This window comes from Tachypleus tridentatus, chromosome 1 (assembly GCF_004210375.1).
Source record: "Tachypleus tridentatus isolate NWPU-2018 chromosome 1, ASM421037v1, whole genome shotgun sequence".
NCBI lineage: Eukaryota > Metazoa > Arthropoda > Merostomata > Xiphosura > Limulidae > Tachypleus > Tachypleus tridentatus.
Window position 1 is genome coordinate 48175891 of NC_134825.1, and position 21014 is coordinate 48196904.

The window sequence follows — 21014 nt, forward strand, 5'->3', positions numbered from 1 at the left end:
GTGGTGTGGCAATTTTCCCTTTTTAAACTAGCCAACAGTAATTCCACCCTGCTTGCTATGCTTCACATAAAACCACGTAAATAACCTATTTCGTTTCCTAAATTTGCCCTTATTTGGATTTTTACTTTATAATTCTAGCGTACAAATACTCCCACATAGATGTAGAGTTTGACACATAATGTTTTAAGTAAAACAAGTGTAAATCACCAAAGTAACATCATTTTTCTACTTCACACACACACGAAAGATAGAAGGTATTGAAGTATACAAGATTAAAAGAATGGTGTTTGGTTTCAAAACCTTAAAATACTTTTCAGTTATTTTCATAACATTTTGAGGTTGTTGTCGTCAACTAACTCTAAAAACTAGGGCTCAGCATGACCAGGTGGTTAAGGCACTCGACTCGTAATCCGAGGATCGCGGGTTCGAATCCCTGTCACACCAAACATGCTCGCCTTGTTAGCCGTGGCGTTTTATTATGTGAGGGTCAATCCCACTATTCGTTTGTAAAAGAGTAGCCCAAGAGTTGGCGATGGGTGGTGATGATTAGCTGCCTTCCCTCTAGTCTTACACTGCTAAATTAGGGACGGCTAGCGCAGATAGCCCTCGTGTAGCTTCGCGCGGAATTCAAACCAAATCTAAAAACTAGACCATTTCAATACACAAAAGCAGGATTTTGATAATTTTTATTCATTCATATAATTTCTATTGTAAATAATTACAACTGCATGATTCCACAAACATTTATGCTACCTTAGATAAATACTATGTAGTAAAGTGACTATGACGTAGTGGCTGAGGTTGATAAAAGTGAATGTTATTATATTGAGTACTTTATTACTTAAAAAACACGTACACTTACCAAATTTTGTGCCCACGTAACACAGAATCGAATGAAATTTAACGGAATGATACATCTTGATATTACGTTTTCCTTGCCCATGAACATTCAGTAGCCTAAGCCTTATAGATACGATAGGTTTATAATAAAATGATTATCATACATAACGCCAAGTAAAAAAAACAACAACAACATTTCTCATCACATATTTTTGGAATGCTGAAAGAAGGAAGCTTTTAATTAGGAACCTGATTTATTTGTTCCTTAAACACCAAAGTAATACATATAATTGGTGTTTTCAAATATAAATAACGCTATTCGCAAGTATCAACCTTGCTCAAAGTAAAACTAGATATAAATTATTAAATTATCGTCAATCAAGTTGTTGTATAGGTGGTGCTTCAATCAAACTCTTGGAAGTCGTCGTAGAAATTTGAAAACAAAAAAATTAAGTCGCCGACAATTTCTTGTTTTGAATTTTCGCTCAAAGCTACTCGAGAGCTATCTGTGCTAGCCGTCCCTAATTTTGCAGTGTAAGACTAGAGGGAAGGCAGCTAGTCATCACCACCCACCGCCAACTCTTGGGCTACTCTTTTACCAACGAAAAGTGGGATTGACCGTAACATTATAACGCCCCCATGGCTGGGAGGGCGAGCATGTTTAGCGCGACTCGGATGCGAACCCGCGACCCTCAGATTACGTGCGCATGCCTTAACGCGCTCGGCCATGCCGGGCCCCGACAATTTCTAAACGTAAAAATTGTTGAGAAATCAATTACATTTTATCTGGCTTAAACGCAACTCAAGCAATACTTAAACCTGGCGAATTTCACTCAATGCAACCAGTTCAATAATAAGGATTCTAAATAATAAGCTTGTATATGAACTAAAAATATGTAATTTTAAATTTTACAGCACAAACAGTTAATCTTGGATCGGGTGCTCCCTCACTTTTCCATCTCATGGCCCATCGGAATAACCAAGCAACTATCGGGGGCTCATGTGGGGATGTGAGGGTTACTGTATAATATATTTCAATGAAATGTGCAACCTCTTCTTGCTTTGTTGTTGTTGTTCTATCTTTTTTTTAAAAAAAGAATGTTATAAATAGCTAAAAATAAAAGTTTGTTTATGTTTCACTATGTCTTGTTTGGGAACCGCTGCCGTATAGTTATATAACAGGTCACAAAAGTGATATAACGATTAAATACAATAGAAACATTGCTATACAAGAATTATGCTTGCAGCTAGGCAACATCCTAGATAGAGAGGCTAGAGATATTAAACCTTGGAACTATTATCGATACAAGTAATTGCATAAGGCGTGACGTGCTATTTTGGTGCAGTAGGTTGACTTCCTGGAGATTAGTAGCATAGCAAGTGTAACGTGTAAACCCGCGAGCATCTCGTGAGTACGTATGATGTTGTAACCGCCAGATATTGGGGGGAGGAAAGTGATTTGGATGTAGAACACCATGCACCTCTGATGCAGACTTGACATACTGAAAACCATTTGAACTGACACACGAAGCGAAAGTCGCTGATTCAAAAAATAAAAAATAGTAAAATGGTGAAACTATGAGTAGAGAAGAGATACTGTTGTTTCTTTCTTACCGCTAATGTGTTTCTTTTAAACTTATCTGCACGTTTGAGTGTAATTATCTACGTGGTTATTTCAGTGTCAGTAAAAAACTAATTTGTATTGATACCAGCTGAGCGTAAAACACTAACAAACCAAAACATTATACGAAGGATAATGATAAATAATAGTTCCTTCTTTCTTTCGTTTTTAAATCTCCAAGGACCTTATTATATACTATATTATATACTAATTGTTTTGTGGAAGGGAATAACTGTTATATATGATTTAATATTTGTTTTCAAATTCAAATTAAAACGTCTATAAAAAAAGATATTAAAAATACGCCTTATTTCATGGTGTTTTTACCTCCCTTCCTTTTCTCGGGCATAGTTCATAAAAGAAAATAGCCTATATATACCACAAGACAGTTTTCAATAGCATACAAAAAAAAAAACTACGGTAATCGAACCAGCCAACTGTGGGTAATGCAAGCGAGAACTTTATAAACAAAGAGGAAATGTTTCCTACTTCAGTTTTTAAGCAAAAACCCCATCATAATGGCTCATCTCCATAGTAACATCGAAAAAGTTTGTTTGTTTTGTTTTTTGGAATTTCGCACAAAGCTACTCGAGGGTATCTGTGCTAGCCGTCCCTAATTTAGTAGTGTAACACTAGAGGGAAGGCAGCTAGTCACTCTTGGGCTACTCTTTACCAACGAATAGTGGGATTGACCGTCACATTATAACGCCCCCACGGCTGGGAGGGCGAGCATGTTTGGCGCGATGCGGGCGCGAACCCGCGACCCTCGGATTACGAGTTGCACGCCTTACGCGCTAGGCCATGCCAGGCCGACATCGAAAAAACAAATCATATTTTGGGAATAAGTACGCTAGAATTATATTTAGTTCATCTGCACCAAAGTTACCCATAACAGTTAGTATATTTGTATAATATACAGCTATACGTGGAACAGAATGACAAGTAATAATTCTAAAACTAACATTTTGGCACACATATTATGTGAAAACTCTCAAAGTTGACAGTATACTACTGCATTTCTCAACTTTTCTTGAACTCTCATCTCTAGCATAGCGTGGGATACATGCATATAACTAAAAACACCTGTTTTATAGGTGATGGCTGCCTAACAAATAAAGAAGCCTCACCCTTCTGGAGTTGTCGGGAGAATCTCGGTCACTGACGGGCTGCACGTGAGATTTTAGTATAATTATGACCCCTTAAGGGCAGGTGAGAACGGAAGGGCATTAGTATACCGTTTTGTATTGTGTTGTAATATGGAACTACAAACATTTATATAGTATTTTTTTCTCCTCTTGCCCTAGAAACAGAAGTTTGATAGGATATATAAACCTCGCAGAAATGTACAAAGAATAGTTTTAGAATCTGACAGAATCAGATCGTCAATCAGGAAATATGTTGACTAAGGTGAGTTTATCTTATGTGTCAAGATAACTTTGTGATACGTCTTGAATGTCTACGAAGTTCTCAAACAATGTTTTTTTTTCGTTTTCATTTCTCTACAAGTTAATTAATATGTCACTACACTTCCCATCTCCATGCTATGTTTATATTTTAGCACCTAATGTTGAATATTTCTTAACTGTTCTTGCAATACTGAGTAGTTATAAGTATCGCAGGATTATGTAAAAGTACTACTGGCACCTTGAAAACATTCATTAGTAATATAACAGAATCCTGTGTCTGCAAGTAGTACGTTATTAATACGATTTGATATTAGAAAGCAGAGTGTTAGATCATGGTGAGAAGTTCCATCTTGAATACAGCTTTAACAGTGTTCAGATTCTTCAATATAAGTAACTTTGAAATACTACTTGTATGATCTGAAAGTAAGGTGAAATGACGATACAATACCTGAGTAATAATAAAGAATAAAAAAAGATATTGATATTCTATCATATAGTAAAATAATTAATGCCAAGGCTCTATATAATTGTGATTCGAGTTTCTAATGAAATAAGTTTAGGCTTTTTTTTAAGGCTTTCTCTGCTCAGTGTAACAGTATAACGTCTTCTGTTAATAAGTCAGATTCTTCTCACTAGGTAGTGCTGTTGTGCTGTATGATCAGCTGGATCACTTGTACTCCATCAGACTCATATGGAACTTCACTTCCGGTTCAAGCTTTTCAGTCACCCGAGTTATACAAAGGCAGAGAAACCTATAGACCTGATGTGTATGAGGTACAATCGAATTAGCACAAATAGTTTAGTGACACATAAGTAACCTAAACTTTTAAATGTTATTTCTAGTTAAGACTAAAATCCTTCGGTTAACAGAATAGTAAAACTTAAACATTTTAGGTGTTTCAAATTTTATAAAACAAAAATAACTTTTAAAAAAAATTATTTCTCATTCCTATATGCTAAAATTCCGAATACTGAAATGTTTAAAGTATTCGTTATTTGAAAGATTAATTTAGTGATTTAGCCCGTTATTATACACGGTTGTAAAGAATTATGAACTTCTTCCATTACCAACAAAAATAAGAGTGAAGTAACCTTCTACCGATTATCATGAAAGGTTTGATGTAGTTTCGAAGCATTCTTATAAATACCCTTTAAAATTATACTCTTAAAACTTTTGATGCAGGTTTTAATTAAATTTTGATCGAAGTTAATAAAGATTATATCACAGGTTTTATAAGTCTTTAACTTTGTTTTAGCTCAGAACTGCGCAATGAACCATCTGTGTTTATCGCTCCGAGGAGATCGAATCCCGAGTTTTAGCATTATAAATCTTTAGTCTTTCCACTTAGCCAAGGGTACCTATCTGTAAGCCTCCCAATCGTACATAAGTGTCAGTGTCTAGCAGTTATTCAACTGTAGTAAATAATGCTAAAAGGTGTCACTTTTTTCTATTTAAACCTGAAACAATTTCTTGCAACCAAGGTCAACAGTTTGGTGAACTGACAAGCGGACTTTCGCTGATCTAATTAGTTGTAGATTATTTGAAAGACAATTATAAAAGTGGGTGGAGAGAATATTTCTTCATCTTTCGTGTTTGGTTTGTTTTGAATTTCGCGCAAAGCTACTCGAGGGCTATCTGTGCTAGCCGTCCCTAATTTAGCAGTGTAAGACTAGAGGGAAAGCAGCTAGTCATCACCACCCACCGCCAACTCTTGGCCTACTCTTTTACCAACGAAAAATGTGATTGACTGTCACATTATACGCTCCCACGGCTGGGAGGGCGAGCATGTTTAGCGCGACCGGAATTCAAACCCGCGACCATCAGATTACGAGTCGAGTGCTTCAACCACCTCTCCATGTCGGGCCTCTCTCCTGTTAGAAAGAACAAATAAAGCAGTTAGTTGTTTGGTATATGAGCATTATATAATATTCCAAGGAGTTTTATTTCTTATTTTTACGGTGTTACTCGATTGATGATGGATTCTATACAAGATATTAAAATATGAGTCACAAATTTCATCACTTTCACAGCAGGAGCCACCAAAGCCTTTCAGTTTTGGCTATCAGTCTCAAGACGATGATGGCAACATCCAGCAACGAGAAGAGGCAGGAGACGAAAGCGGGAATGTGCAGGGAAACTACGGCTATACTGATTCTTATGGTCTTTTCCGTAAAGTAAACTACGTCGCTGATGCCGATGGCTTCCGTGCGGACATCGAATCCAACGAACCAGGAATCACCAGTGACGATCCGGCCTTTGTGCAGATCGACAGCAAAGAACCTCCTGCACATATTCAGGAAACCTACTATGCTCCAAGTAAACCCAAGGCATTTATAGGGTCAACAGATCGCAGCAACAGCCAACCACGGCGTTACCTGGCTCCTCGTCCTGCTCCAGCCCGAGGGGCTCTGACCTATCCTTCCCCCTACGGTGTGAATCCTGCTACGTTATCAATCAGGGGACTCTCCGTTTCACCTCAAGGAGTGGTTAACAGAAGCGGATTCGCTGTTCCACCTCACGGAGCCATTAGCACAAGTGGACTCTCCGTTTCGCCATATAAACTGAACAAATATCATGCCCCTTCATTCACAGCTGCCAATTATTAGCAGTTGAGCAGGAGTTCGAGTTGTACGTAAACTATGATAGTTTAGTGTTAACTTTCATGACTCAGTTTTGTCTTTACTTCTTTAAAGCAGGGTTAGTTGTAACTATGAATACTTCTTATTTAATATAGTGATATTGTATTATTTATACTATCATAAAAGTGCTCTATGCTATCATTATTTTACATTATTTAAATGATAACCTGAAAAACAAAAACAGATTCTCATCGAAACGGCAAAAACAGTTTGGTGTTTTCTGTTGAAACATTCCTGTGTTGTATTACACATGATGTCCTCTCGCTTGACAATTATTGTGGTTAAGGCTATTTCATCATGTTTCAATGTTTGTTTATGAATAAAGATCAAATATCACAAACAATACTTGTTTTTACTTTTACAAACAAACAGTTGGTTTTCTATTCTTCACAAAGTACCACAATTTGCTTGAGTGTGGCCTTCCTGGAAAGTGTACCGGGGTGCGGATGAAGTGTTCATGTCCCACTACAGTACCTCTGATATTGCTGGCTGGTTACCTTCCTTCTGGTCGGTAGTTCAATAGGGTCTACTGTGTTATTTTGCTCATTTATTACATAGTGTGATGTTCAGATGGAAAATACGAATTGTAACTAAAGTAAAGCGTACATATATATATATATACTAAAGGTAAAAAAATTACAGTATATATATGTACACATATTATTGAATTCATTCTATAATTATTCATGTAGGCGATGAATAATTATACTTTAAAGAGTTGTAGTAGCTAAATAAACCATCTCGATAAACGTACATTTAAATACATAATAATAAAATAATGTATAAAAAAGATCGAAAGCAGTAAACAAATATCAAAAATATATAAGAATAGGAAAGATTTATTTTATGTAAAGTTAGACATAAGTATTTATATATGTACATATATTATTGATTGTTCATTTTGTGAAATCTTACTCTTAAGTTATTCAAGGCCTATCTACGCCTTATGTCCCTGATTCAGGAATTATAGATTAGAGAGAAGACAGCTAGTCAACGCCAGCTGTTGCTAAGCTGGGGATTACTCTTTACCAATTAAAATTATGATTTATCATTACATTATCACGCCCCACGGATAAAAGGACGAGCGTATTTGATGACAGGATTCGTTCCATCGATTCTTAAGTCGCAAGTTGAGCGCCAAACAATGAAGCCAATATTATTGAATGGTTGACGACAATTACTTAAGAAAGAATAAAAATATATTAGTTTCTCTGTGTTGTTGTTTTTTAAATTGAGTAATTTGTTTATTTATTTTTTACTGTACGTTTGGAAGATAATATTTAAGAGTATTTTGTTATATCATAAAAATATTAAATACATAATGTTATTTTAAGGGACGCATTTCACATTTATTTTATTTTTTCTGTTACTTAAATAACAATGTGAAACACTGCAAGAAAGGATGGCTAGAAAAGTGACGGAGTTTTGAATTTTTTAGTTACATTAGTATAGGCCCAGCATTGCCAGGTGGGTTAAGGTATTCGATTCGTAATCTGAGGATCGTGAGTTCGAATCCCCGTCGCACCAAACATGCTCGCCCTTTCAGCCGTGGGGGCGTTATAATGTGACGGTCAGCCCCACTATTTGTTGGTAAAAGAGTAGCCTAGGAGTTGGCTGTGGGTGGTGATGACCAGCTGTATTCCCTTTAGTCTTGCACTGCTAAATTATGGACGGCTAGCGCAGATAGTCTTCGAGTAGCTTTGAGCGAAATTTAAAACAAACCAAAACCTTTTCTCTAAAAAATAAATCAATCCAGTGTTCAGACGGTCCTGGAAAGAGTTTATAAGCCAGACAAATAAAATAATTTGATTAAGAACACTTTATATGATGTTTACTTGCAATCAGATCCCTGACTAGACCTTTTGTACATGTATATTTCATTCCTCGAGTTCATTCTAACAACATAAAAACAGCTAATTCAACGTTGGAGATTGAAATAAAAACAACAACAACAAAACATTAAACAACTTTCGAACTACTGAGAGAGTTAACGATTTTTTTTACATCACTTCCTGGAGAGCGCAACATGATAAACGACACTAATAACTCTTGTGACAAGGTTGGTAGAAAGGTGAAAGCAAATTGATATAAAATGGGCTAGAACAGAACAAAATGGGTGAAAACATTTACTACTGTTACGTTAGATAGGTTTAAAAATGAGATTGATAAAAATATCTGTGTTTAACTAGAACGTGTAATTAGAGCTTTGATTCTTCGTTTTCTTATGAATTTTTCAGTTAACTGTTTCTGTTTTATATTAATTCAATCATTTTTATGTGTTAAACACTCAGTATAAAGACATTTTCAGTTTTTAGTTTGTACAGAGAAAGTTCTATTATTGTTTCGAAAATTTTATTAGCATGCATTTCTTTCGTTACCTCGGGTTTTGTACTTATATCACTCATTATTTCTTTTTTAATATTTTCAATGTATTTGTTTTTACTATTAATAAAAAATTATTTTAACATCAGCGTACCTGAATATGGTAATTATTTGTGCGAAATTCAGAAAACAAACGTCGATCAGTATAGAAGCCTTTAAATTTATAATAAATTATTGTTATAAACTATTAATTTGTCAAAAATGTGAAAACATTTATACTCTAACACATATTAATAAACTTTTTCTGTAGGAAGTGAACTGTTTTTTAGCATTTTAATAGAAAATACAATTTATCTGCACAACAATACTCAGATAAACCCAAGAGTTGGCGATCGGTGGTGATGACTAGTTATCTTCCCTCTAGTCTTACACTACTAAATTAGGGACGGCTAGCGCAGATAGCCCTCGTGTAGTTTTGCGCGAATTTCAAAACAAAACAAAAGTTAATGCCACGATTAGGAAAAAAACAACAACAAATCAAATTACAAAATTATTTTATTGAAAAAGAATGAAGTAAAATCACATTGAAAACAAGCTAATTGGATAGAAAGACAAATGAAATGATTCGCTTGGTCCCTGGATGGTCGAGCAAAAATTGTATTACATATTTGTCGTATCGTTTGAATATTCAATAACAATAATAAAATCAAGGTATAGAAGATAGCTTTGAATGAACTTATAAAATCAAATAATAATAATAATAATTTATTAAGAAATAAAAAATCAAACTTTAAGGCATGAGTTTACAATAAAATAAAAATACAGGTTTAAGAAAACTTCCAGCAGTAAGAAACACACAAATAAAGCTCTGCGAAAATAAACAAATTAAATAGTTTTAATCATACAAGAATTGTAAGACTGTCCAACAACAAAACAACTCATTCAAGATTAATTACAAAACACCCATTACTCTAGCATTCATCCTGTTTTCATTGTCAAACTTGCTGTTGAAACGTATGAGTCGGCTCGTTTTTTTTGTTAAAATATTTTATAGTTTTTATTTTTTATTAACTAATGATTTTGTATGAGATTCATCATAAACGATCTACATTTGTTAGGTAAAATTCCGATAACTCAAGACTCGACTGGCAAATCGATGTTTTAAATGTCTTAAAAGTTCGACTGTCTGGCGTCTACCTCAGTCGACCTTGCTCTCGATGACTTGTGGTAAATTAATGACCTTTGATTTGGTATTTGTGCTCTAGTTTTCTCTGTGATTTTCTCTGAAGTCACTTTTTGGATATGGTACGTATTACCACAAAGAACGTTCGAATGTCAGCCTGTCAAGAGGTTCGTGCAACACTTCTTAGAAAACAAACAGTGAAAAAACACGAGCGCTTTTGTTATTATTGTTATTTTGAATTAAGCACAAAGCTACACAATGGGCTATTTGTGCTCTGCCCACCACGGGTATTGAAACCCGGTTCTCAGCGTTGTAAGTCCGCAGACATACCGTTGAGCCACTGGAGGGCTAGCTCCTTTGTTCACCTCTTGTTTTAAAAGCCAAAATCTACGCAATGGGCTATCGGCGCTGGAATCAAACTCAAACTTTTGGCATCATAAGACATTCAACTTAGTGTTATTATGCCCCACAGTGGCTCAGCGGAAGCCTGCGGACTTACAACGCTAAAACCCGGGTTTCGATACCAGTGGTGGGCAAAGCACAGATAGCCCATTGTGTAGCTTTGTGCTTAATTCAAAACAACAACTACTGTTATTATTGGCCCGGCATGGCCTAGCGCGTAAGGCGTGCGACTCGTAATCCGAGGGTCGCGGGTTCGCGCCCGCGTCGCGCTAAACATGCTCGCCCTCCCAGCCGTGGAGGTGTATAATGTGACGGTCAATCCCACTATTCGTTGGTAAAAGAGTAGCCCAAGAGTTGGCGGTGGGTGGTGATGACTAGCTGCCTTCCCTCTAGTCTTACACTGCTAAATTAGGGACAGCTAGCACAGATAGCCCTCGAGTAGCTTTGTGCGAAATTTCCAAACAAACTGTTATTATTTTAAAAACCATTAATTAAAAGTACTTAAGGGAGAAATTATACACCGTAATTTACACATAGCAACTGTTTCTTACGGTGTATATAACGTGGTAAATGTATGTATAATAGATATAGTGTAGGCATTTGTATTTGTCTGCTTCTATATACATCTATCCATATATATATAGATTTTCTTTATCTATTCATTTTTTCTACAAGTCTCTTGTTTTCTTTCTGTTTTCTGTTCATTTTTTTATCGTTAATCACCCATCTCACTATCCGTTTGTTCGTCAATCTCTTTTCAGTCTTTCCATTTCTCTATTTTTATACCTAATTTTCTATGAATTATTTCATCCTTTCTCTTCTCTTTCCACTTACGTGAGATTTTATATGTTTCACTGTATCTAAACATGTACCTTTGGTTGTAAGATAAGCTGAAGAATTTTTAATAATAACCGAATGTGTGTGAATTATGTATTATTACTCGGTATGTTTTAATATTGATTAAATTCACCCCAGTAACTTGTGTTCCACGGCTAAGTCAGATATATCTTATTATAATGGAGCTTGCGATGTGTACGTCCAAAACTTGGATCTTGGAAACTAACGCACCAATCACAGCAGAATAATAATATTTTTATAACTGGGCGGTATTTTTATAGCTGAGCAAAATATAAAACAACTAACATTTCCACAGAAATTATATGTGTCGGATTAAATCAATAAAAATTACAAGGAAACAGTAAGTTTCAAATATAAGACAATAAAAAACAAGTTTAAAAATTGTTTGTTTTTCAGTAAAAATTTAATGAGTGTTACAACAGAAAAGCAAGAAACTTTCATTGATATAATTACATCTACAATGAACTACTTCAGTAAAACCTGCTATGTTATGAAATGCTATGATGATAGCTCATTTTTAAACTAAAATTTCAATAAAATCCTTTTCTCACGGAAGGTGAATATTTTTAAATGTCAAGTATGAGTGCATTGTTGTAGAACTGTCAGACAATTCCAGAAAAGGCCACAGGCCTAATAGCCTTCCGCGAGAACTACTAGTTATACCTGCTCGGAGGGTGGGTATTTCTGCTCATAAATAGTAATGTAATGACCAGGGCATTTTTAAATCTTTGAAAGTAATACGGTTAAAAACAAACAAAATATAGGGTAAACCCTATTTTTTTTATTTTAGTAGGTTTCATACCGAATAAAACTAGATTATTTTAGATTTTTCATGAAGAAGGAAACCTAGTAAACCGAATAATACTGATTATTACTGAATCATTGTGTGCTAATCACGCGAGAGTAACAGTGAATGTGTAGACCTTGAGAGCACGAGACAAAAAGGCAAAGAACTGAACACGGATTTGTACTACATTTATATGTATATATATATTGAAAAGACGATTTTCTTAATAAAATGAAGCAACATGCACCAGTTTCGGCAACCTTATTTCAGCCCTTTCCTTAGGTTTGTAGCAAATAAAGTTTTAAAAAGTAGACAAACAAAAGATGATCCCATATTACACGTAAAAAACAATTGAAGTCAACGCAGGTAGCTCCTAGTTATTCTACTACATTTTGCTGTGAGTGAAACTGTCAATCCGGGTGCCCATGGTTCGCGTCTCGTAGTCGCATAATCGCGATCCCCTCTTTGAGCCGTATGTATGTTGTAAAAATGACAGTCAAAACTTACTATTTGATTAGAACAGCTCAAGAGTTGGTGGTGGTTGTTCTTGACTGGTTCTTTCTCTTCAGTTTATCAGTTAAAAATTCGGAACGGCTTGTTCTAAAAGCCCTTGTTTCACTTGGCGCGAAACCTCCGAAATAAAAACAAATGAAATCCGTCCTTTATTAATGAGCTAAAAGCAAAATATGAGAAAAAAGATATGATAAATATATAGATCGTTCCTTTATTAATAAAAAGAAATGATTTAAATTGATAGTTTATATGTAATCTCCTTTTGTTTGGCATCCTATGATAATAGCCTAAGTTTCTTTTTTTTCGGCTTTTTTTTATTTTCAGATGCAAGGTATTTCAAACGTTATAAAAACAGGATTATAACGTCTTCAGCTTTTCACGTGGATGAAAATTAAGTTGAATGATAACCACGTTTTTACAGATGAATTCTTTGCATATTAACATCAAAATAACTACCAATTAATTTTATTGTGTTTCCAGGTGTGAGTCTTACAACCCATTCTTTCATATATAAACATAAATAAAGCATAATACAACCCATTTTTACTAAGTATTTCATAGATAAACAGAAATAAAAGCATTTTATAACCCAATAAAGCATTACACAACCCATTTCTACCCAGTCTTTCATAGGTAAACATAAATAAAGTATTCTATATCCAATTCTTACCCAGTTTTTCAAACATAAATAAGGCATTCTACATCCCATTCGTACTGAGTGGTCCGACACAGCCAGGTGGTTAGGGCGCTCTACTTGTTATCTGAGGGTCGTGAGTTGGAATCCCCGTCACACCAAACTTACTCGTCCTTTCAGCTGTAAGGGCGTTATAAAGTTACGGTCAATTCTGCTATTCGTTGGCTAAAAGAGTAACTCAAGAGTTGGTGGTGGGTGATGATTACCCACTGCCTTCCCTCTCGTCTTACACTGCTAAATTAGAAACGGCAAGCGCAGATAGTCCTCGTGTAGCTTTCTGTGAAATTCAAAACAAGTAAATCGAGTTTTGCATAGATAAATACAGTTAAAGAATGTTATACATCTTCTTTTGCAACTTTTGGAAATAAACAATGTCTCCTTAAGGAATCACACTCAGTAAATGTAGAAAATTAAACCAATACTTCATAATACAACATTTTGTTCTTCGCTGAGTCATATACTCAAGGTTTTGTGTAATTAAAGTTCTGATACATTTTTTTACTATTAATCTCTTCAAAATAATGTTATTTAATCTCTACACAATACTCTAACATAGAATCTCCACTGAATATTGAACTATATAAACTCTATTAAATATATGCTAATCTCAATTTAATGCAATTTATTTTAATCTCTACCTAATTAAAGTTCATAATGAACAGTTTTTAATGTGATGGATTTTATTTGAACTTACAATATGCAGTTAGGTTTCAGTCTGGGTCTATTTTTATGTGGGAGCTAAAGTATGATAGGAATGAGGAACGTAACACATACAAGAGACGTTAATCTAACAATAAACAATTTAACGATCAACTGATATTCTTTTGCAGTTACCTGTTTAGTAATCTTATCTTCGTTTTTACTCTCTATCTCCAATTACCCAATTCATCTTAAAATCTTTTTCTGTTTATAACGATTCATCATTTCAGATTGAAACTTAATTATGTTGGGAAATCGTTAGATTATCAAAATTTATTTAGAGTAATAAAGGGGGTGTTAAATGGGCTCTTTCCCCTTAGCCTCTCTCTGTTCTAATGTCTATGCCACAATGGTATACAAAATAATTTTGACCTCAAACCTAAAATATCTTCTGTTACAAAAAATCAAGGTATATTTAATAGAGTTGACCTTATTCCAGAAGTATTTAACTTTGGCAGAAGTGGGTGGGCAAATAAAAATATCCAAGTCAATTACACATAATTCTTAATAATAGAGTATCTACACTAACTAGAAAAAGCGAGGGGATATATAATATATATCCTCACGTGTTAGACAGCTATGTCTTGTTCTGTCTTCTCTTTTTCTTCTGAATTTATAAATAACTTTCAAGCTAAAGTTTGGAATACTGATTTAAGAGTAACTAGTATTAATAGTGATATGCTATATCGGTAAAATACAGAACGTTTTTGATTTCACTGACGTTAAACATGCAATAACTGTAAATTACAGAAGCCTTCGAACTTGCCTTACATCAAACATACTATAACTATGAATTACGATAACTAAACTGAATGAAAGTTTAAATGAAGAAAATGTTTGCACTTGCCTCAGACTAAACACATCTTTAATACTCACCTCAAATTTATGGATGGTAGAACTGTAAACCTTTACTGTAAGGACTGCTAGAAAATTACAACGATAAATAGCACTTAGATTTATTCTTAAAAATATGTTTTTTCTATTCAAATCTACCGTGATATATTATGTGTATTTTCTCCTTTTTGATTCATATGAAATTCGACAAACCCGTAAACGTGTTATCAAGTTATGAAGTAAAAAATAATAAAATAAATGAATATAAATCTGTGAAACTTTTTGTCATGCCCGAGCTAAAACTATTATTCGGTTCAAGCACTTAAACATGGAGTACCGGAGTTTTACTCCTTCTAGAATCCAGAATAATTATCATGAATATTTTTTTGTTCTCGAGTATAAGTTTAGCTGTTTTCAACCAAATGAATTACTTGATAAAATGTAGAGTTACTAAAAAAAATGAATATTTAAAAAAACAAAAAAATATAACGTTTAACCCAATTGAGCTTTCGAAACAAACTAAAAACCATGGTACAAACTTACACTTACTTTAAAGAAAGCCGTTTTGTGTGGAACTCTTAATCACAGAGTCATGTGATAATATTATGACACATCAAATTTTCCCGCCCCTCCCATCTTATAAACCAATACTGTTCTTCTCTTTCGTGCTACTCGCTGCGAAACAGACTAATAAATTGGGTCAAAATCTGGTAAAAAACAACTCATAATGGTGGACTTTGAAGGTCATAACCTACTGGTCACGAACAATCCTATAAAAGAATGATGTATTCGTGTATTTTCCAGTTGGTTCAATTTCTTCTTTGAAGTGACAGTTGTAAGGTAAAAACTGTAGAAGACGATGTTTCACTTGGTAAGTTTATTTTCTAGTCTATAGTGTCGGAAAGATATGGCTAAATAGTAACCTATAATGTCAATAGGCTCTTTAAGTCAATTATTTATGCGTGATTTCCAAACTTATTATAAGATTTATCGATGACTTTTCATCTATATAAGTATTTGTGAAATAGAGCATTTTATTGGATTTATTTGCATAGCTTTATAAACGAGATGCTCGCCCTTTCAGCCTTGGGGGCGTTATAATGTGGCGGTCAATCCCACTATTCATTGGTAAAAGAGTAGCCCAAGAGTTGGCGGTGAGTGGTGATGATTAGCTGCCTTCCCTCTAGTCTTACCCTGCTAAATTAAGGACAGCTAGAGCAGTTAGCCCTCGTGTGGCTTTGCGCGAAATTCAGAAACAAACAATAAACGAGATGTTAACAAAAACAGACAAATGTACCAAAAGCACACACAGTAATAATTATCTGACACTTTAACAAATCAGTGATTAAGAATTAATACTTGTAGCAGTATTGAAATTTCTTTCTTCAGAATTCTATTTAAAATACTGTTTGAACCAAGAGTGTAGAAACGTTACACGTGATTTCGTTCACGGAATAAATATTTATTTATTATTTAACCAGTTCAAAGGTCATCAAAAATGTCCAGTAAGAATATATGAGATACTTTAAAAGAAATGCCACTATAAGTGTGCCTTATACCAATTTATATTTACATTTTATAGGTGAGAAATATTCTTCTCTCTGTCTCAAGAGGTCCGAGTGTGGCCTAGTGATTAGCGTGCCATAATTTGAGTCCGAGTTCATAACTTGTGTCCTGTTGAAGTAAAATGTTATCCGCATTTTGGGGCTGTGTTTTTATCATTAAAACGATGATTAAATCGCACAGCTCAATTAAAGTAGTACTAGAGTTGACGATCGATGCTATATACATATATCAGTTCAAACTTACGAGCGACTACTGCAGAAAGCCCCTGTCTAACTATGAGCAAATATCCAGAACAAATAAACAAAATCCATTCAAAAACAAAGAGAGTGACATATTTGTAGAAAAATTTTTAGCAAGAAATAAGGCTATTAAAATCTAACTAAAATATAAGACATAAGTCACTACTTTTCTTTTGTGAAACATTTGTACGCAACTTTTAAATGGGAAACTTAAAAAAAATAAAGCATTTACAGCTTAGATGTTTCTTATTACAAATTTTAAATCTATTGGATTCTACAGTTCGAACTCATATGGACATTATCTGTTTATTTTGTTCATCAACCAATCAATTAATAGTTTCTTTCTTTGTTTTACTTATTTGAAATGTGTCACAAAATAATTCACCATTACTGAAAGTTTCTACCTAATTAACGTATGTATATCTACTTTGAATTTTTCTTAGGTGGTTCTTTCTGTTGTACTCGTCATTGTAACCGCTGGAGACTTCCATTCCTATAGTCAAAATCTCGGCTCGAATGAACTGGTTCCTCTCGTATATCCCCAGAAAAAAGAATTGACTTACTCCATCTCGAACAGTTTCATTCCTAGCGGATCCAACAAGCAGCATACATCTGTCTCTAACGACGCTTTGGGAGGTCACACAATCAATCACGATTCTCATGGACAACACATTAACCCCTACACGGGAGAGACTGATGTCGAGCATTCCAAGCATGCCTTCCATATCAACCCTTACCTCGGCGAGGCTGCTGCCCACTCCATCGACATTGCTGGTCAGTTGAATCCTTTGACTGCATCTGCAGCCTATGATAAGAACAGCTACGATGCCCAAATTGCTCCAGGTTACAAGGGTATCCAGCAAGAGCATACAGCCGCTTCTATCTCTCCATATGGAAACCACGCTAACCATGCTGTCCACAGCGCTCACTCCGCCATCGTGCCTGAAGGAGTATCTTACGTTGCTCATACATCACAGGTGGACAATGCCAACCACCCAGAATTAGGCAGTTACAGCAAATCGCATGTAAGCGATGTTCATGAGCTCCAGGGTCATGGCTATGGTGTTTCAAGTCATGCTTTCCAGAATACCCGTGCCTCCTACGGTCCCTACGGTCTTTCTGCCGAGGTTAAACAAGACGATTACGCAGCCGACACTGCTTACAATGCGTACTTAAATTACCTGGCAGAAAACAAGAACGCTCACACCCACCACTCTAGACGCGACCCTTACCACGGCTATGAACAAGTCACCCACACCGCTAACTCTGCTCGTGCTGGACCTATTAATCCCATTTATCCTAGTCGATACGTTGGTTTTACACCTTTTTATTACTCCAGTCATGACTACGCTTAAAGTCTTGTAAGGTGTCACTGATGCGTACAGCAGCATTTCAATATATAATATAGAAAAATAAGTAACTTCAAACACTCTTTTTTTTTTTTTACTTCATAGATCATAAAGCTGTGTGTTTGACCACAATCAGCATCAGGCTGTTTTATACACATTGAGAGATCTAAAGCGTTTGGATAACGTTCCTGTTATCAGTTTCCTTAGACTGATAAAATTCCCCCTCGTTAATAGCCTGCTTATATTTGTCTAGAATGTAGTTTCTGATGCGCATTAGAATATTAAGTCCTAGAAACAGAAGTTCATTTAAAGCTTATTGTAACATATTTATAACTTCTAAAGACTCTACAGCGTTAAATTTCTTATCTTTTAGCTATTTTGTAGTTTCAAAACTTTGTAAATTATTCTATACTTCAGAAATATCTATACGGATATTTATTTAAAGTAAAGACGTTTCCAATATATAACATAATACATAAATTTTAGCCACTACTTTCTTTTCACAACTTGTTTGTTACGTATTTTGTAGAAATACATACATTTACAATAAAATCAAATGTTAAATAACTACTCCGTAATTAAGCTACTGATTTACTAGCTGTAAATCCACGATGTTAGTGTAAGATCCGAGTCAGATTTCCATGTTTTAATGTTCGTCTCCAGAGCTTAAAGAAAGATAAACAATTAGAAAATGGAATTAGTGATAAATATTCAATGAAAAGAAATAATGTGAAAATACAGAAAAAAACAGATGTGTGGAAATTGCAAATATAAAAAATTTCTAATACCGTTTTCAAATCTGTTTAACAAGGTACTTAAAACCATATGATCTTTTTTTTTTTTGCTAGAATGTTGATTTGTAGATCAGTAATAAACTTGTGTATTTCTTTCAAATAAAATTATTTTTAAACCTTCAGATAATTCACGTTATAAAAGTTAATCCATTAATCATATTTTATCTTGTATGTTAATGTGTTAATATACACGTAACAGATTATCCAGTTTATCGATGAAAACCATTGTGTCGTTTTTATGCATGATGATGAAGATATAATTTCTTATTTTTTAAACTTAAACTATAAACTTTCAGATAAAGTGTCAGATGCGGTATTTAGCTTCGTTGATTGTATCCGTTATACTGCAGTTTCAAAACGGTTAATAACAAAACAAAATTCTGGTGGAAAAGAAAAGAAATACAAATAATCAAAAACTATATTTACATTAAGTAACGACAAAGTCGAAACAGATTTTTAGTTTACCATCGAAAATCGGACAAAACGTTAGAAGTAAAATATGCCAGAATCCAACACTGACTATGTTACTTATTATTCCAAACAACATATACGTGATGAAAATTCCAAATTAATATCAATTTGTACAAGTATCTGAAACGTCTTTTAACGTGAACTTGCTCCTCCTAATGGTTCCTAGACACGTGGTTAAAGTGATACAAATTCCTAGCCCTTAATGTATGCAGCTTAACATGTGTTAAAGCATTAGTACATGTTTACGACTTTTTAAAATATGTCTAACAAACACGTTTTATTTATGTAATATGTCCTACCATCAACAAAACTCTTCCTTATTCTTGCCACCAGAAGAACAGCGGTATGTTTGCGGACTTACAACACTATAAACTAGGTTTAGATACTTGTGGTGGGCAGAACACTGATATCTCATTGTGTATCTCTGTGCTTAATTTCAAACAAGTTTTTATGCTTATGAATCGTTGCTTGTCTACCTATTATTATGTTAACATAATGTATATCTTTACTCTAGACTTTCGTAGTCATTTAATATCTTAAAGCGTAACTGTCTGACAGGATTATGTTTAATTATATCTGAAGGTGAACTATTTTATAATATATAAAACTATTATCGTGAAGAAACAATATTTTAACATTGTTAGAAGAAATATGGAAAGGTAATTACAATTTATTAACAATAACATGCGTATTCTAATATTATATACTAATTGATGTGAGTTGTGGCATTATGGGCAACATGTTTAACACCTATACACTTATGATGTGAGTTGTGGCATTATGGGCAACATGTTTAACACCTATACACTTATGATGTGAGTTGTGGCATTATGGGCAACATGTTTAACACCTATACACTTATGATGTGAGTTGTGGCATTATGGGCAACATGTTTAACACCTATACACTTATGATGTGAGTTGTGGCATTATGGGCAACATGTTTAACACCTTTACACTTATTTTACACTTTATTTCTGCCCATACTGAAAACTTCATACGTAGTTTTATGAGTAAACAATATCATCTGCCAGGATTGCTCACACTACTGTTTCATTTCTACTCTCTATTCCAGCCTTTTCTTTTGACCAGAATTCCATGAAATGTCCATTGTTTTCCAAAGAGGACGTTACTGGTGAAAAGTTTAAGTTTTATTCTTTGACTGTTATTGGTATCACAAATTTCCGGATCCCGCAGTGTCTCACATTTATAAGTTACTGATCCATCGATCCTATCACAAGAAATATCTCCTCGTTACCCAAAACAATTGTTAGTATACGGTTGTCATGTAGTATATCCTTCCTGGATGCCATGCTTTGTTCGATACACAATAAGGTAGATATATTAGTTATGTTTATATATCTTACGCTAGCATGGTAAGAGGCTCCAGGGGCAAATTCAAACAATTCTCTCTGCCTCTTCCATCCGCCTGAGTATGAGATCTCTTCCCTAATTTATATAATCAGGACCATTCACACTACTCAAGAGCTTACATTAAATTCCACCCATAAGCGTGGCGAACAGAAATTCTTCAATACCTTTTGGTTCAATACCAGAACACCCACCATGGTTGTTTCGTTTCGGTGTTCTTGGCAGTCATTCTAATAGATTGTCAGCAACTATTCACTGTGGTGTGGTTGACATGTACTGTACGATTTGCACTGATTTTTGTGTGTACTTTATATATTTATTTCTGCTACTGTATAAAGAGCAATTGTAAAAGAAATAATTTAGAAGAAACTAATTAGTTTGAAGAATTAATCACTTAAGCCTATGGAGACTCAAACTAACGTTTGA

At 34.5% G+C, this 21014-nt stretch overlaps 2 protein-coding genes across 3 annotated transcripts; both read left to right on the top strand.

Annotated features, from left to right (window-relative positions):
- The first annotated feature begins 3680 nt into the window (after positions 1 to 3680).
- LOC143247797 (uncharacterized) lies at positions 3681 to 7113 on the top strand. Of its 2 annotated transcripts, none has more exons than XM_076496296.1 (3): positions 3681 to 3868; positions 4504 to 4641; positions 5902 to 7113. In XM_076496296.1, exons 1-3 carry the CDS (start codon positions 3857 to 3859, stop codon positions 6472 to 6474), a joined length of 723 nt encoding a protein of 240 aa, XP_076352411.1. In that variant the 5' UTR covers positions 3681 to 3856; the 3' UTR covers positions 6475 to 7113. The 2 variants fall into 2 exon arrangements, with proteins under 2 accessions (XP_076352411.1, XP_076352402.1); XM_076496287.1 differs by having other exon boundaries at positions 3687 to 3868; positions 5899 to 7108.
- An 8365-nt stretch (positions 7114 to 15478) lies between these two features.
- Positions 15479 to 18862, top strand: LOC143247808 (uncharacterized). Its single transcript, XM_076496308.1, has 2 exons — positions 15479 to 15670; positions 17048 to 18862. The coding sequence occupies exons 1-2, from the start codon at positions 15659 to 15661 to the stop codon at positions 17957 to 17959; spliced, it is 924 nt and encodes a 307-aa protein (XP_076352423.1). The 5' UTR covers positions 15479 to 15658; the 3' UTR covers positions 17960 to 18862.
- Positions 18863 to 21014: the final 2152 nt, after the last annotated feature.

Bases quoted from the DNA above. Each gene is read 5' to 3' on its own strand.
- LOC143247797 (XM_076496287.1), top strand. The intron at 4,642-5,898 runs GTACAATCGAAT...TCACTTTCACAG, and splicing joins ATAGACCTGATGTGTATGAG to CAGGAGCCACCAAAGCCTTT.